The sequence below is a fragment of the Oryctolagus cuniculus genome, chromosome X (genome assembly GCF_964237555.1).
Source record: "Oryctolagus cuniculus chromosome X, mOryCun1.1, whole genome shotgun sequence".
Taxonomy (NCBI): Eukaryota; Metazoa; Chordata; class Mammalia; order Lagomorpha; family Leporidae; genus Oryctolagus; species Oryctolagus cuniculus.
In genome coordinates this window covers 84662644-84680982 of record NC_091453.1, presented here as the reverse complement: position 1 = coordinate 84680982, position 18339 = coordinate 84662644, and the positions used below count along the sequence as shown (strand labels likewise).

Here is an 18339-nt window from a genome sequence, read left to right as displayed (position 1 = left end):
TATACTGTAATTTCATTGTATCTTAAACAGTCCAGATAAGAAAATATTATAAATCATACATAACCAAAAATAATATATAAGCTAAGAAAAAATCGCAAAAATTACTGTCTTTTATGTTCACCATTGTATTTTATTGCTAAAAACAGGGCACATATTAAGGACTCAACAGGAATTTATTAAACTAATGGATTACAATAAAAAGAAAACAGATTTATTTTTCACATGTATCCAAGCAATGTTTTGTTTTAAAAAGTATTTCTTAATTTATTGCAATTTTGTAAGGCTGTTGCTTTAGTTCTGTTTTATTCCTCCAGAATGTATTCACATGAATGGCAAGAGTGTACATTCAGCTGAAGACCATTCCTAAACATGTCCATACTCATTTATTTCAACTGCTTTCATAAGTGTCAGATTTAATTGTGTGTGCATATGTTATAATATCTGCAATTGTTTTAAACTCATTTCTAGAATTATATGGCAGGCTCTTTACCATGCTATAGATATAATCAGTAGAAAAGCTCTGTGTTTTGTGTGTGGGATTCATTCCTTAGGTTTAGTTCAATCTTAATATGTAGTAGTTCTTGGTTTTCTTCAGAAGAACATATATTCTACACTAATTAACCCTGAAAATAATAGGGTCATAAGATGATTGAGAGGCATTATGAGGTATCTGTTAGGCTTGATCTTAAGTAGTCATATAGAGTGTCACTGTCCTTTTAATATCTACTATAGTCGCTAAGCCTCATTTGATAAGGTTAAAATATGGGATTGCAAATTTGAATATCTTTTGTAAAGTGTCTTCTCTTTGGGGATGAAAAATCACTTATCATTTTACAGGTTTTCCTGGAATTCCAGGACCTCCTGGAGCACCTGGGACACCTGGAAGAGCTGGTCTGGAAGGCCCTCCTGGACCACCAGGCTTTCCAGGACCAAAGGTCTGGGATATTTTAATTCAGTCCTTCTCATTTTCCTATCTCCCCTACCTTCCTATCTCTCTGATTTAGACATTGTCCCAAGCCTTTACTATATAAGTAAAACTTGGCTTGTTATATTTTCACTTAAAAATGTTTAACCTCAAGCCATCTTTAATAGTCCAAGAAGTCATATTTGGAGCAAAACAAGTTTATGAATCACTTTGGAATGGCCAATAAGTTGAGTGAATACAGTGATCAGCTCCTTCTGTGCCTCTCTATAGCCCCATCATCCCATTTCAGCTCTGGCCATGGCTATGTGACGATTTGTTGAAATGGTGTTTAATATCATGTGAAGTCTCTCCTATACGGCGGTCCTCTGTCTCGGGACCATCATATATACATAATGCAAATTACTACTATTGACTTAGTGATAAATAAAACTGTATTGGAGTGATTTTCCATCCCTTTTATTATATCTTATCTAATCTCAAACTTTCCTCAGTCAATCTTTAGCAAACTGCAATTGTAGATAATTATCCTAACTGTTCTTGTATTTTCTCTGTGCTTAATTAAAGTTCCTGTGTTTCATCATTATTACTTTTGTTTCCATGAGAACAGTTGACAATGACCCTAGCTCTCATAAGAAGACCATTTTTCTATTGATTGATTGTGATTATTATCATTTTATTGTGTGTTTTTTTTAAGATGTATTTATTTCAAAGGGAGAGTATCAGAGAGAGAGGGAGAGAGAGAGGTCTTCCATCTGCTGGTTCACTCTCTAAATGGCCACAACAGCTGGAACTGGGCCAGGCTGAAGCCAAGAGCCTGAAACTCCATACAGATCTTCCACATGGGTGTCAGGGGCCCAGGTTCTTGAGGGAATCATCCACTGCTTTCCAAGTCACATTAGCAGGGAGCTGGATCTGAAGCAGAGCATCTGGGGTTCCAATATGGGATTTCAGTGTCATGAGCAGTGACTTAACCTGCTGGGCCACAATGCTGGTCCGTATGAATATTTTCACATGAAAGCAAAAGTAAAAAGAATAATATAAAAAGCTTTCATATGTCCATCATACATTTTCAAAGTTATTAAGATTTTATGACATGCGCTCCCTCTGTTCCTTTTTTCTGTCCTTGAGTACTTTAACCCAAATCTCCAAATCAGGCCATTTCACCTATAAATGCTTCAGCATTCATCTCTAAGTAAATGGAAATTTTATACCAAAATCACAATGCTATTATCATACTCAGTCTAATAAGTATTTGGGGACAAGCATTTGATGCAGTGGTGAAGACACCGTGTATGACACTCCGCATTCCATATCAGAGTTCCTGGGTTCATATTTGGACTGTGCTTCCTCTCAATTCCAGCTTCCTCCTTATGCACACCCTGGGAGGCAGCAAGTGATGGCTCAAGTGCTTGGGTCCCTGTCCCCTGTATGGGAGACCTGGATTAAGTTTCAGGCAATCCTAGCTTCAGCTTTTGTGGGTATTTGAGGGATGAACTAACATATGAAAACTATCCTCACCCCCTTCCTTCCCTCCCTCCCTTTCAAATAAAATGAAACAAATGAACATAAAAAATAATTATTTTTTCTATAATCACATTTTTTGCTTGGGTAGACTATTGACTATTCTTCAGTCTCACACTCTCTCATCTTTTTCTTATCCTGAAAACAATCCAATTCATTTAGTTTTACTAAAACCTATTTTCCATCCTTCCAGATATTTTCTCTCCAAAAGTCCAGCTGATTTTCACTTAATTATTCCGGCCTACCCCCATGTAAAAGAGTATTACCTTGTATTTCGTCTTAAAATTCTCTATCTTAAACTATAAGCACCAGGAAATTCATGTGAGTTTTTGTATTTTTTGTCTTGTATATCCTCAAGGGAGAGCCAGGGTTTGCATTACCTGGACCACCCGGGCCACCAGGACTCCCAGGTTTCAAAGGAACACTTGGTCCAAAAGGTGATCGTGGTTTTCCAGGACCCCCAGGTCCTCCAGGACGCACTGGCTTGGATGGGCTACCTGGACCAAAAGGTATGGAGATTGTTGTTACTTCTTGATTTGCTTTCAACTTTAATAGAAAGTGATATCTGTGGGAATCATTCATAAGTGACAATCAACTGGAAAACTCATCTTGCCCCTCTGTCACTGCTACACTTTTTTTTTAATCCTTGTTAATTGTTGTCTTTCATTTCACTAAATAAATAATACAAATATTTATGCATAGAACTAACACTGAGAAGTCTTCCTTCTACCCTGTCTCCATCCATTCTGTTCCTCTCTACCCCAATATGTATTTACATTTTAGTTTATTATCTTTCCAGTGTCCCTCCATAAAAATACTAGAAATACAGAAAATATTTTTATTTTATCCATTTCTTAAAAGGTAGTGTATTATCTTTTGATTTGTTGCCTTTTGCTTATTTTGCTTAATTTTATATCCTAGAGATCACTCAATGCCAGTGCATAGAAATCCTGATTTTTTTTAATTTTTAAGTTATTTATTTTTATCTGTTTGAAAGTTAGAGAGACTGAGAGAGAAACAAAGACAGATGGACAGAGAGAGACTGCCCATCCACTGATTCACTCCCCAAATGCCCACAACAGCCAAGGCTAAACCGGGTCCAAGCCAAGAGCAAGGAGCTGCATCTGAATCTCTCACATGGTTGGCAGGACCCAAGTATTCGGGTCATTGTCTATTGCTTCCCAGAGTTGCACATTAGCAGGAAGCTGTATCAGAAGCTGAAGCAGGACTCAGTTCCAGGCACCCTGATATGGGATGTAGGTATCCAAGGTGGTGGCTTAACCTGCTGCACTATGATACCCACCCTGAGATCTTAATTTAACAACAAAAGAAAAAACCTGCCTGGTATTGAATTGCATGGCTACACTATAGTTCATTCTGTGAGTTGGTAGTTGCTAAAATGGATTTTTGCCAAATTTTTCTTATTACAAATAGTGGCACAGTGAATAGTATTTCACATATATTACTTCCTGTGTGCAAGTATAATAGTAGAGTAACGAAAATAGATTTTCTGAATGCATCTCTAGATATTGTCAGATTCTTCTGCATTTGTACCATTTTACATTCTCTCCAGCAATGTAAGAGTGTGCTTGTTTCCTCTAAAGCCTTGCTAAATGAGTATACTGACAAACTGGTATTTTTTCTGGCCTTGTGAAAGTAAGTTTCTAAGTATAGATTAAAAATATATTTCACTTGACAATTTTTATACACATAGAAAAAAGAATTGTACACTGAAAAGCCATATCTCTATCACCTGGGTTCTGCAATTAACATTTTATCTCCCTTTCATTTTATTTTAAAAAATTTCAGATATACAGCAAAGTAGAAAAAATATCGTAGTACCTATAATATACCCATAATTGATATTCTGTCAGTATTTTACTGTACACACTTTGTCACATATGTGTCCATATGTACATCCCTCTCTCCACCCAGTGATGTATTTTCAATGCATTTCAAAATAGATTGCTTAACAGTGTATTTTCCCTTAAATATTTCAGCATGTATACCATAGCTAAAATTCCATAGCTGTGTATTTTTTCTTTTGATATCAAATTCATATTAAATGACATGTACAAATCTCAAGGGTACATTTGCTGGATTTTGACAAATGCATACACCTGCATAACCTAAAGCCCTGTCATGATATCATTCCAGAAACTTCTCTCATGTCCCTTCCTAGTGAGTTTCTACACCACCATCCACAGTGGCAACTTTGTCATGATTGTGTCCTCAGAAATTATTCTACCTCTGGCCGGCGCTGTGGCTCACTTGGCTAATCCTCTGCCTGCGGCACTGGTACCTCAGGTTCTAGTCCCGGTTGGGGCGCCGGATTCTGTTCCGGTTGCCCCTCTTCCAGGCCAGCTCTCTGCTGTGGCCCGGGAGTGCAGTGGAGGATGGCCCAAGTGCTTGGGCCCTGCACCCGCATGGGAGACCAGGAGAAGCACCTGGCTCCTGGCTTCGGATTGGCGCAGCACAGCAGCCATAGTGGCCATTTGGGGGGTGAACCAACGGAAGGAAGACCTTTTTCTCTGTCTCTCTCTCTCACTGTCCACTCTGCCTGTCAAAAAAAAAAAAAAAGAAAAATTATTTTACCTCTTCTACAGCTCCTAATAAATGGAATTATATAATATAAAGCTTTTGATATCTCTCCATTTTGTTGTGTTCATTAATGATTCTTCTCTTTCAATGAAATTATTGAGTGTGTCATTGTATAAATATACCATGGGCATCTAAGCTGTGTCAAATTTTCACAATTGCCAGTGAGACTGTTTTTGAGAATATTTTTACAAATCGTTTTATGAATATGTGCTTTCATTTTTGCTTGGGCAAGTAACTAAGTGTAGAATCATTGAGTCATAAGTTAAGGTGTATGCTTACTTGTAGAAGAATCTACTAGACCTTTTCCCAAAATGGTTGTACCATTTTAAATTTACACCAATATGATATGAAAGTCTCAGGTTTTTTTTTTTGTAACTCTCCAATTTTGGACTTTTGGTAAGTGTATGGTATTAACATATTGTGGTTTCAGTTTATATATTTCCCTGATGATGAGTGACATTAAGCTCCTTTCTACGTACTTAAGGACTATATACACACTCATTTGTCCATTTGAAGAGATGGGCTGTTTCTTCTTTTATTATTAAATTGGAAGTGTTCTTTACATATACAGCGTAACTTTTCCTTTCTCAGACATACAAAGGTAATTCAAAAAGTTGTGGAAAACAAAATTAAAAGCTAAGTTTATTTTGCTGTAAAACCATTTGAAATCCGGGCACATTTTTTCATAGTATGCATTTTCCATGAATTTTTTGCAGAGCTCTCTTATGCAGGATTATAAACATTTTTATATTGATATAAAATTCAGTTTCATTTTCCGTGAACCTTTTGAGGTACTCTTTACATGTTCATGAGTATTTTGTCTCTGTATCACTTGTCTGTTCATTTTCATATTTTAATGAACAGAAGTTTTAATTTTATTGTAGTTTCATTCATCATATTTCTTCTTATGTGATAATTGTGTTTTCTATAAGAAAATTTGCCTGCCCCCAAAGTTGCCAAAATATTCTGTTTTATTTTATAAGCTTTATGGTTTTAGTTTCTGTGCTGAAAATTTTCATCTCATCATTTTTGTTCAGCACCATTTGTTTATCCCCTTCCCCACTGGATTACTTTGTCATCTGTGTCTAATCAAATGATTGTGCATGTGTGGATCTAATTCTGTCCTATGGATTCTGTGTTTATCTATTTTACTACCTTCTAACTACATCCCCACTGTTTATGTTATTGTAGCTTTACATTAATGCTTGAAGTTAGATCATTTAAGCCCTTCAATTTTCTTTTCTTAAAAAAATGGCCATGGTAGGTCCTTTGCCTTTAATCTTGGGTTGACTTAAATGTGTGTGTCTCTTAATATGAGTGAAATTGATATCTTTTCATTTGTTTAAGGGCCATAAATATATTTTTCTTCTATAAACTGATAATATGCATTGCTCATTTCTCTGTTAGTTTCTTCTACCCACTTGAATTTGAATTCCTAATTTTATACAGGATTAGAATTAGCATAGCTGGTTTTGCAATTCTTTGTCCTTTCAAGTGTGCAAGAAACTGGACTCCTGATCAGTATTTAGGCCCCTAGAGAATAATCTAGAAATGCATGTTTTTTTTGTTTTGTTTTTTGTTTTGGACAGGCAGAATTAGACAGAGAGAGAGACAGAGAGAAAGGTCTTCCTTTTCCATTGATTCACCCCCCAAATGGCTGCTATGGCCAGTGCCCTGTGCCGATCTGAAGCCAGGAGCCAGGTGCTTCCTCCTGGTCTCCCATGTGAGCTGCAGCGCTGGCCAACATGTATGTTTTCTTGAAATGTGTTGGAGTTATTCCTATTAAGGCATAAAGAAACCCAGCCAAATATTAAACAGTAAAAGCCCCTTGTCAATCCAACATAAACTCTTCTTAGATAAGCTCTTTGTTTCCAAACATGTTATTTAATTATATACACCTGGTCCCAAATCAAGAGATTCCACCACCTCATGGGGCTTGGGGTTCACATTTGATCATTTAATGTCAAATAATTTGCATAGGGCACTTAATGTAGGGTTAAGTTTATGAGTATAAAGTAACTGAGAGTACATATTGTAAAATGTAAGAGAGGGAATAGGAGAGGAAGGAGGAGGAAGGGTGGGAGCGGGGATGAGAGGGAGGATATGGTGGGAAGTATCACCATGTTCCAAAATCTGTATATGTGAAATTTGTTTACCTTAAATAAAATTTAAAAAAAATGAACAATCCATTAATTAAAAAAATTTAAATTGGACTTCATTAAAATTAATATGCTTTCATATTATATATCTTAACAGTACTTTTAACCAGAGTATACTCAAATTTCCACAAAAAACTTGGAAGATCTCACTCTGTCATGTTCTCTGTTTCTCTCTCTCTCTGCCTTTCAAGTAAAATGAAAACAGATTTTAAAAATTGTTTAAAATAACCTCTATTTATAGAGATATAAAAGTAATCTAAGGATTTGAGTAGATACTTCACTAGGAGGGATCTAAATGGATGATAAGCATGTAAAGATGCTTAATATTATGAAATGTGGGTTAAAATTTCAGTTATATACTACTATATAGCTATAAGAATTGAATTTTTTTTTTTTGACAGGCAGAGTTGACAGTGAGAGAGAGAGACAGAGAGAAAGGTCTTCCTTTGCCGTTGGTTCACCCTCCAATGGCTGCCGCGGCCAGTGCGCTACGGCCGGCGCACCGCGCTGATCTGATGGCAGGAGCCAGGAGCCAGGTGCTTTTCCTGGTCTCCCATGGGGTGCAGGGCCCAAGCACCTGGGCCATCCTCCACTGCACTCCCTTGCCACAGCAGAGAGCTGGCCTGGAAGAGGGGCAACCGGGACAGAATCCGGCGCCCCAACCGGGACTAGAACCCGGTGTGCTGGCGCCGCTAGGCGGAGGATTAGCCTAGTGAGCCGCGGCGCCGGCAAGAATTGAATTTTAAACAAAGAAGGAAAATTGACAGAGATGAAGAAAGGAGCAATGAAATTTCTAATGTCAAAGATAGGGTTTATCAATGATAGAAAAGGCATGTCTATAAGCCATAGCTCTGAGTCAGTAATAAGAAGTTGAATGTTATCAACCTTAAAGAGCAAGTAATTTTAAGTGTATTTTGAACTAATAGATAGGTATTTGCCCAAGATGAATTATATGTAGAACAAATGTGTGGTTTGTGATCGTTTGTATTCTTTTGTAAGTTGATTTAAGGACTAAAGTTGAGTGTCAGCATATGTTAAATTATAAGAATAGAACTACTGATGAATTCCTTGGCTTCTGCTCTGAGTGTTTATATGTTGTAGTTTTCATGCGAAATTAATTCCAATTTTTTAAGATTGCTACTTGGTCTTGCTACAATGGTCTTCCATCCATTGGTTCACTCCCTAGTTGGCCACAATGGCCAGAGCTGCACCGATCCAAAGCCAGGAGCTAGGAGCCTCCTCCAGGTCTCCCACATGGGTTCAGGGGCCCAAGCACTTGGGCCATCTTCCACTGCTTTCCCAGGTCATAGCAGAGAGCTAGATTGGAAGAGGAGCAGCCGGGACTTGAACCGGTGCCCATATAAGATGCCAGCACCACAGGCGGCAGCTTTTCCCACTACGCCCCAGCACCAGCCCCGATGTACATTTTCACATGAGAATTGTGGTATTTAAGAACTAGTAACACAGCTGTTGTATTTAATGTCTAAACTATATTTATTTCTTAAAAGGTGATGTTGGACCAAATGGACAACCTGGGCCAGTGGGACCTCCTGGGCTGCCAGGAACAGGTGTTCAGGGACCACCAGGACCACCAGGAATTCCTGGACCAGTAGGTCAACCTGGTAAGATTAGATTAAATATGCATTCTGTACACACTTATATAGGTTGGTTAGTTAATTAATAAAGTGTAACCTGTAATGGTAATCCAGAAAATAGACTTTAAGAGATAACATATCTAAATGCTTAATTTTGTGAAAGTGAAGAGTACAGCTCATAGCATAAAAGCTGTTAATCCCTGATATTCCCACTCTCTGTTCACATAGAATTCATCTGTTTCCAATAGTGAAATATAACATTTTACAGTGTGCTACCATTGACATAGAATTCATGAGGTCATCTAATGTGATCATTTCAGATCTGAGTAGCTATATGACATTAATTAAACCTCTATTTCTGGAAACTCTTAGCATGTCTTAGTACATGAGAACTAGAGTTAGGGTTCAGCAAAAACATTCTGTAAAAAACATGTTTGAGGCATTCTCATGTCTTTCATTTTGAAAAAACTAATTAAATTGATTTTTTCTTCTTTTTGTCCCTTAAATTAGCAATCACTTTGCAATGTATCAGCACCAAACTTTTTTTTTCATATTTTTATTGGATACTCAGAAAAGTTTTGCCAACATGTCACCTAATGAATTATGTAAGGAAACATATGGTTTCTTTATATTTGAGAACATATCAAGTTTATGGATTCCAAGCCATCTGGTGACATGGATTCTCATTATCTTAATCTAGGTAAACATGGTAATCTAATCTTAACCGAAGCAGGCCCCATTATGCTATTAATATGGAACATTATTTCATCATTCATTAATTCAGATGAATTTATCAGAAAGCTTAAACACAGAGTTCAAATGTGCATAGATTTTCATTGAAACAATAGAAATATATTCTCTGATCTTAAATTGTAATAGGTATTGTGTCAATTATTGTTCTAAAAATCTGGAAACATCAGTTAATGATATAAAAAAACCTTTAAAAATGTTGTTTTTATTTATGTCCTTTTTAAAAAAGATTTTATTTATTTATTTGAGTGGTAGAGTTACAGACAGTGAGAGGGAGAGACGGAGAGAAAGGTCTTGTGTCTGCTGGTTCACTCCCCAAATGGCCGCAATGGCCAGAGCTGCGCCAATCCGAAGCCAGGAGCCAGGAGCTTCTACAGATTCTTCCACGCAGGTGCAGGGGCCCAAGGACTTGGGCCATCTTCTGCTGCTTTCCCAGGCCATAGCAGAGAGCTGGGATGGAAGAGGAGCAGCTGGGACTAGAACCGGCACACTATGGGATGCCGGCGCCACAGGCGAAGGATTAACCTACTGTGCCGCAGTGCCGACCCCTATGTCCTATTTTTAAAAATTGAGTTTATGACACACTGTACCTTTTATTATAATCCCTAAAACTCACTACTGATATAAAAATAAGGAAACTTAGAGTGAGGCTTTGGGCCAGATTGTTATAAAATTGCTGCTTCATCACTCAGGAAAAAATCATTCTGCTCAAGTAGCATAGCAGAGAGATCTTGAGAAAAAACTATTTTTAGGTACGTCCATCATAAGCTTGACCTGTTGTTTCACAAAGGTGTATAAAGCAAATTTATCATTTCAGTTGTATTTTACCATTTCTTTTGGTTTGGAGCTTTTGGACGCATTTAAATCCATAAATCACAGCAGAGTGAGAATAAAAGGAGATCATCATTAATGTCAATCTGAATAAAGTAGAGATATGTTAATATCAATCTGAATAAAATACAGATGTTTATACATGTTTCATGCTTTATCAAATCCGTTACTCTGCAATATTTCATTTATCTAGTATTCTCTGTCTCTGAGCTGAGAGCATATATAGATATATTGATTTTTAAAGTATAGATAGGATGAGCAAGAGGAAAACTAATAGTACCGAATTTAACTTCACTTCTTTCTTCTGTAAATATATGCTTTGGACAGCAAGATCTTAACTAATAGCATGTAACAAATAAATGAAGTTAATTGCAGCTAGCGTGAAAAGGTATCCAATGCACTCATAATGTATAAATTTCCTCAAATCACAATTGCCTTTTTTGCCATGGAATGGACCATGTTTCATATTTGATATCAAACACATATACTCACTTTTTAAGTAAATTTTATTTAAATCACCAAAGCAGAATATTACCCTAGTCTGTTTCAAAAATGTTGCAATTCAGGGCCAGCATTGTGAAATAGCGGGTAAAGCCACAGCCTATGATGCCGGCATCCCATATGGGTGCCAGTTGGTGTTCCGGCTGCTCCACTTCCGATCCAGCCTTCTGCTAATGGCCTGGGAAAGCAGCAGAAGATGTCCCAAGTGTTTGGGCCCCTGCCACCGACGTGGGAGACCCAGATGAAACTCCTAGCTTCAGCCTGGCTCAGCCCTTGCTGTTGCAGCCATCTGGAGACTGAACCAGTAGATGGAAGATTCTCTCTCTCTAACTCTTTCAAATAAATAAATATTTTTAAAAATGTTGTAATTCCCAATCATCTCAACAATAGGGCAATCAGCAAGACTATTACTAATATCTTGATAAATCTGACTTTTACTGCATGATTAAAAATTTTAATTATCAATGTTTTTCTATAAGCTTGTTTAATATACTAGTGCTTCATTTTATAATAGAAAATGTAATGCAAAGTCTTCTCTATTTTCATCTGTCTAGTGTGAAATGTTTACATTATACTTTTCAGTCTTCCTTTTGACTCTAGTTTTCTACTCTTATTAAGCTTTTACAGTATACCTTTCTGTTTTCCAAGGCAGACTATACAATTAAACATAGGTTTATAAATTAAGGTCCTATTGAATATGAATTCTTCATTTCTGAGCAGGGAAGTAAAATAAAACTACTAAAGGCCTAGAAACAAAATGATTTTCATTCCATGACCTACTAAGTTCTTTCATTCACACCTAATGCAGTAAATAATAGTAGTGAAATTGATGTGTAAAAACTTCTACTTTCAGTTTTTTCCCCAATCTTTATATGCTTAGTTTTGTTTTCTAACCTAATAAATCATTTTGCAACTTACTTCTGCTTGGCTGGCTCTACTTCTGCTGAACTATATTTCCATGATTCTTGAACTTCAGGTATACCAAGTATTGTAGTTCTTTCGTGAAAGTTGTAACTTAAACTAAAACTTTAAAATGAAAAATAAGCAAGATCTCTTGAGATTTTACTTAATTTATTTTTTTTTTGGTAATTGTTATTTTATAGAACCACTGTCTTGTAGTGCCCCTCCCCTCCCCTCCCCTCCCCTCCCCTCCCCTCCCCTCCCCTCCCCTCCCCTCCCCTCCCCTCCCCTCCTCTCCTCTCCTCTCCTCTCCTCTCCTCTCCTCTCCTCTCCTCTCCTCTCCTCTCCTCTTCTCTTCTCTTCTCTTCTCTTCTCTTCTCTTCTCTTCTCTTCTCTTCTCTTCTCTTCTCTTCTCTTTCCTTAGATTTATTTACTGAAAGGCAGAGTTGCAGAGAGAGAGAGACAGAGAGATCTTCCATCCTCTGGTTCACTCCCCAAATAGCCACAACAGTCAGGGCTGGGCCAGGAGTTGGGAACTTCAACTTGGTCTCCCACATGGGTGCAGGGACCAAAGATTGGGCCATATTCCACTGTTTTCTCAGCACATTAACAAGGATCAGGATGGGAAGCGGGGCAGCCAGGACTTCAACTGGAGCCCAAATGGGATGCCAGCAGTGCAGGTAACAGTTTAACTTGCGCCACAGGGCCACTTGGAGCATATTTCTAAAGGCCAGTTATTTGCATTTAAAATTCAGTTATTAAAAGAACTGCTGGGGTGGTGCTGTGGCAGCCGCTGCCTGCAGTACTGGCAGTACTGGCCCTAGCTGCTCCACTTCTGATCCAAATCTCTGCTATGGCTTGGGAGAGCAGTAGAAGATGGCCCAAGTCCTTGGGCCCCTGTACCCATATAGGAGACCCAGAAGAGGCTTCTGGCTCCTGGTTTCAGATCCGTACGGCTCTAGCCGTTATGGCCAATTGGGGAGTGAACCAGCGGATGAAAGACCTCTCTCTCTCTCTCTGCCTCTCTTTCTCTCTTTGGCTTTATTATAACAATACATAGTGATCAATATGGTTATAATAGTGCTCATAATTAGGTGTCTCATTCATTGTACTTCAAAATTACAATTTAAAAGATCTCTCCCCTTACTATAAAAGGCAGCATTGGATCCACCACCACTGTACCAAATAAGTAAAGTTCTCTATTCTGTAAAGTGAATTTTGTCAATTTTAGGGTAAATTGGACTGTCTTATCAAAGAGATCTTAAGATCAAAATGATCACCTATGAAATGTCAACAATAAAAATTGTATCTTACTGTTGAAGGGACTCTGACTCAACCTCCAGTTTCCCCCTTCCAGTCAGTTCTGGCCTGATCCCCACTTAGCAGATGAGGACTAGCTACATTAAGGGACTCACTTAAATCTCTCAGCTGATGGATATTGGAGTGGCAACTTGCATGATGTTTTTACTGTAATGCTTTTCCCATAAACATATTATTTTTTAAAAAAGATTTATTTATTTATTTATTTATTAGAGAGGCAGAGAGAGAGAGAGAGAGAGATGTCTTCTATCTGCTGGTTCACTCCCCAAATGGCCGCAATAGCCGGAGCCGAGCAGATCCGAATCCAGGAGCCAGGAGCCTCCCCCAGGTCTCCTATGTGGGTGCAGGGGCCCAAGGACTTGGGACATCTTCTACTGCTTTCCCAGGCCATAGCAGAGAGCTGGATCAGAAGTGGAGTGGCCAGAACTCGAACCAGTGCCTACATGGGATGCCAGCACTGCAGGCGGTAGCTTTACCTGCTATGTCACAGCACTGGTCTAACATATTCTTTTTAAACTACCTTGATTTTTGGAGTGGTTCAGTATAACAGAGATTTACTAAGGTTAAACAGTTTTGCCGTGGCATTTTTTTCTATAGAATACTGGTTAGTGGGGCCTGCGCTATGGTGTAATGGGTGAAGCCACTGTCTACAGTGCTGGCATCCCCTATGGATGCTGGTTCAGGTCCCAACTACTCCACTTCTGATCCAGCTCCCTGCTAATGTGCCTAGAAAAGCAGCAGAAGATGGCCCAAGTACTTGGGCTCCTACACCCACTTGCGACACCTAGAGGAAGCTCCTGGCTCCTGGCTTCAGATTGGCCCAGCTCCAGCTGTTGCAGCCATTTGGGGAATGAATAAGTGGATAGAAGATCTCTCTCTTTCTCTTTTTCTGTCTCTCTCTCTCTCTCTTTCTCTGTAACTCTGCCTCTCAAATAAATAAAAAAAAAGCCTTTTAAAAAGTCCTGGTTGATAAAAAAAAAAACCCTGGTTGAAATAATGAAAAACAAAAATTAACAGCAAAAACTAACAATAACATTTAGTAAAATATGTAAAACAAAGATAAGGTAAAATTTGGAAGTTTTCTGGAAATGCCACTTCGTGCTCTCCATCTGAGTCTACCTTCAGCTGGAGCTGAGGAAATTGAGAGACCGGGATCTGTACAGCCAGTGTGCCTGCTGGATGGGACTGAGCATCTTTTAGCAAAGGCGCAAGGGCTCCTGGCCCGCTCTTCTTGCTTCTGTTCTCTGAAGTTCATTTTAGAGTTTTATTCTTACACTGAATAGCAGGGAAAAAAATCTTATTTTTATTACCTAATATGTTTTCAATATGGTAATCTCAAAAAATAAAAATAAAAGGGAAAATAAAAACTTAAAAAAAAAGAAGTCCATATAATTGAGTTATTCAATAATTAACCATTTTTAGAAATAATCCAAATATGTATCATAATATATTAAAATAGTGTAAATGCAATGTGGTAGTAGACCAGTGTTGAATCAAAAATGGTTGCCAGTCTACAGTGGGATTGGAGCATATTGAGAGTAAGCATTTGTACAGTATTACAGCCATTTGATAGTGTGACTATTTGTTGAGTATAATAGCAAAAATTAGACTTTCATTGTGTATGTCTTTGTCTTTATTTCATTCCTAAGTAATTATTTTACAAAAAAATCTTCCATGAAAGACTAGAAATTAAGAAAAGGTTGAACTTTCACTGGAAATAATTTGAGAAGCAATGTGTTAGAGAAATATGCTTGAAAATCCTAAAGCTTGATTTTTTGTGCATGATGTTTATAACTCACACATAACTTTATATACACAGGGTTCTATCACTTGTTTATTAGAAAAATAACCAGATACATCTTTTTAAAAATATTTATTTATTGGGGCTGGCGCTGTGGCTCACTTGGTTAATCCTCCACCTGCGGCGCCAGCATCCCGTATGGACACCGGGTTCTAGTCCCGGCTGCTCCTCTTCCAGTCCAGCTCTCTGCTGTGGCTCGGAAGGGCAGTGAAGGATGGCCCAAGTCCTTGGGCCCCTGCACCCACATGGGAGACCAGGGAGAAGCACCTGGATTGGTGCAGCGCCAGCCGTGGTGGCCATTTGGGGAGTGAACCAACGGAAAGAAGACCTTTCTCTCTCTCTCTCTCTCTCTCTCTCTCTCTCTCTCTCTCTCTCTCTTTCTCTCCCACTGTAATTCTGTCAAATAAATAAATTAAAATCTTTACAAAAATTTATTTATTTATTTATTTATTTATTTATTTGAAAGGCGGAGAGACAGGGAGGGAGACAGATCGATGTGCCATCTGCTGGTTGACTCCCCAGATGCCTACAACAGCCAAATCTGAACCAGACTGAAGTCAGGAGCCAGGAATTACATCCTGGTCTCCCACATGGGTGTCAGGAGCCCAAATTCTTGGGCCGTCTTCCACTGCTTTACCAGGAAGTTGGATTGGAAGTAGAGTAGCCGGGGCTCAAACCTGCAGTGCAATATAGGATGCAGGTATTGCCAAGCAGCAACTTAACCTGCTTTTGCCACAATACCAGCCCCTCGATACATCTTTTAAAATTACTTCAATGCTTGTTAATTTTGGTGTTTTACATACTAGGCTTACATGGAATACCAGGAGAGAAAGGAGATCCAGGACCTCCTGGGTTTGATGTTCCAGGTCCCCCTGGGGAGAGAGGCAGTCCTGGAGTCCCTGGAGCACCTGGTCCTATGGGACCTCCAGGACCACCAGGGCCCCCAGGAAAAGCAGGTGCCATTGGATTTCCAGGTAATTTGCTTAATGTATCCTCTGGTTTTGTATTCAGGAAATTAAAACTAATAGTTTTCTGGATAGAGTCTATCCCTTAATGAAGAGTGTTAAATGTCTTTTATAAGAAACTCACATTACAACTTTTCTCCTCTGTGAGAGTTCCAGTCATATAAACAGCCCCAAGACATAAAGGTTAAAATGAAGCTTTTAATTTTGTTCAAGATTTTATGGGTAAGGAATTAAAGGAAGGCAGTGGTTAGGGTTTAAGGATCTACTTCCAAGATGGCACTTTTCTTTCACCTGAGTGTTCGTTGTCTACCTTGCATCTCATCATCCGTGATGCCTCTTCACATGGCTTGGACCCCTCACTTTATGGTAGTACCAGGGTAATTGATTAGTTGCTTTCCTTCAATGAAAGATGGCTTTGAAGAGAGAACCCCCAAAGCCAAAGGCAAGTGTTTGAGGAACCCCAGGTTGAAGCTGCAAGATTCTTATGATTTAGCCAAAGGAATCACACAGTATCATTTAGTTGGGTTAAGGCACAGAGTTGGCCCAAATTCAAAGGAAAAGTCTACATAAGGGTGTGGATCCTGGTAATAGGGTCCATTGGTGAGGGGCATCTTAGGATATTAGTTACCACAGTGAGTCTCTTTATTCATTGATGCTAGCAACAGTGGGCACTAATGTTGTAGGCAAGTGAAAAGGAGTAAAACTTCACAGTGCCTTCCTGACATCTTAAAACTTAGCTTTCATCTTTCCAAAGTCAAAGAAAGGCAAAAGTTACCTATTGATGTTTTTCAAAGGTGCCAAAGGCGAAATGGGTATGATGGGACCTCCAGGCCCACCAGGACCTTTGGGAATTCCTGGAAGGAGTGGTGCTCCAGGTCTTAAAGGTAATATTCAGAGTTTGCTGACAGATGTGTATGAGAGAGAAAATCAAACGTTGCTTGATGCCAGTACAGGATACTTTTGCTTGACTGCTTTAAAATAGCAATGCTTAGTTATTTTGTTTTTATGTGGCATTGTGTTCAAATAAGGCTTATTTTCAATTGTGTGGCTGCTTCATTTGGATGCCATGAGACATGGTAAATAATTAGCTAAAAATGACAAAAAATAAGAATTCAACTTTGATTCTTTTTCTTATAATAAATCTCTTTCATTATCATGAAATTGCAGAAGAAAGATTATTATCATTTAAATATACATGTGCTCAATTAATTAATATACAATAACAAAGCTGCATGACTATTTTGGGTGGCTAGCAGCCAAGCTACAAAAGATAAGAATAATCATTATATAGATTAATCCTGGATAGATAAATCTGATCTGCTGTACCTTTTCCACACACATTGGCTTTAGGGGATGATGGCGTACAGGGTCAACCAGGACTTCCTGGCCCAGCAGGAGAAAAAGGTAGCAAAGGAGAGCCTGGCCTTCCAGGCCCTCCTGGACCAGTGGATCCAGATCTGCTGGGTGCAAAAGGAGAGAAGGGGGAACCTGGCTTACCGGGTGAGTGAATGCATTTATTTGAGTACTTTTCTGGTACATCTGAAGTTTAATTTTTTAAAGAGCATATTTTTGTAACATAGGATTCACCAACAAAAGGTATTTAGGTACCTCAAAGTCTGATAATGAATTTCAATTTTTGTTTGATTCATATTGTTCCACTGATCTATGTTTGCTTGAGTCTTTTCTTTGTAGTTTACCTATCACAAATGGTAAGCTTTTAACATATACTTAGGCACTCATCTTCAAGCCTTCCAGAAAGTAGTATAGGATGTAGAAGAGAGAAAACAATATTACAGTCATAATCATTTGGAAAGCACAATTTATTATTTAGGAAATTTGGTAGTCCTTTTCAGAATTTTTCCCTTGAAACCAGATGGGGATTAATGATACACTGTTGTACTATAATATTTTGATACTCATATTATACTTAGATTTTAAGTTACTTTACTTTGGCAGAATAAACAAATATTGGACTATGAACAGACAAGATTAGCCCTGAGGGAAGTTGCTGTGATAATACTTATTTTGTTAGAAGCAAACAAGATGTGATGTATAACATAGATTGTTTTTAATTTAAAAAATCATTTTCCTTTTATAGAAGTATGACATATTCATAACAAAACATTGCAAAATGTGGATAAGCAGAAGTCACTATATAAGGACTTACAAACCAATATATGTGGAGAATAGCCTTTAAAGCAGTATGGAACTTTCAAACAAAGTATGCTTACTTGTAGCTTCTAGTAAAGTTTGTAGTTCTTTCCGTGTTCTAGCCATTAATATTATTAGTCCATGTGTTCATGTGACTGTGTATAATGGACACGATGTTATGTTTTCCTGTGAAAGTCACTATTCCTCAAAAAGGTGTATAAATAATATTATTGTAGTTTTGTGTATAGTCAAAAAAGAGGTAGGGCCACCTAATTAGAATTTTTTATATAATTTTTATTTTTATAAAGTTTTTAACACT

The 18339-nt window shown here is 38.2% G+C and overlaps 1 protein-coding gene across 1 annotated transcript in view; it reads left to right on the top strand.

The window, feature by feature from the left end:
- The window catches only part of COL4A5 (collagen type IV alpha 5 chain), a 252813-nt gene that overhangs the window by 154221 nt on the left and 80253 nt on the right, over nucleotides 1-18339 (top strand). The window contains exons 28-33 of the mRNA XM_002720176.5: nucleotides 838-935; nucleotides 2805-2955; nucleotides 8715-8828; nucleotides 15711-15878; nucleotides 16664-16753; nucleotides 17220-17369. Coding sequence (XP_002720222.3) covers nucleotides 838-935; nucleotides 2805-2955; nucleotides 8715-8828; nucleotides 15711-15878; nucleotides 16664-16753; nucleotides 17220-17369 — 771 coding nt within the window. The remainder of the gene's footprint in view (nucleotides 1-837; nucleotides 936-2804; nucleotides 2956-8714; nucleotides 8829-15710; nucleotides 15879-16663; nucleotides 16754-17219; nucleotides 17370-18339) is intronic.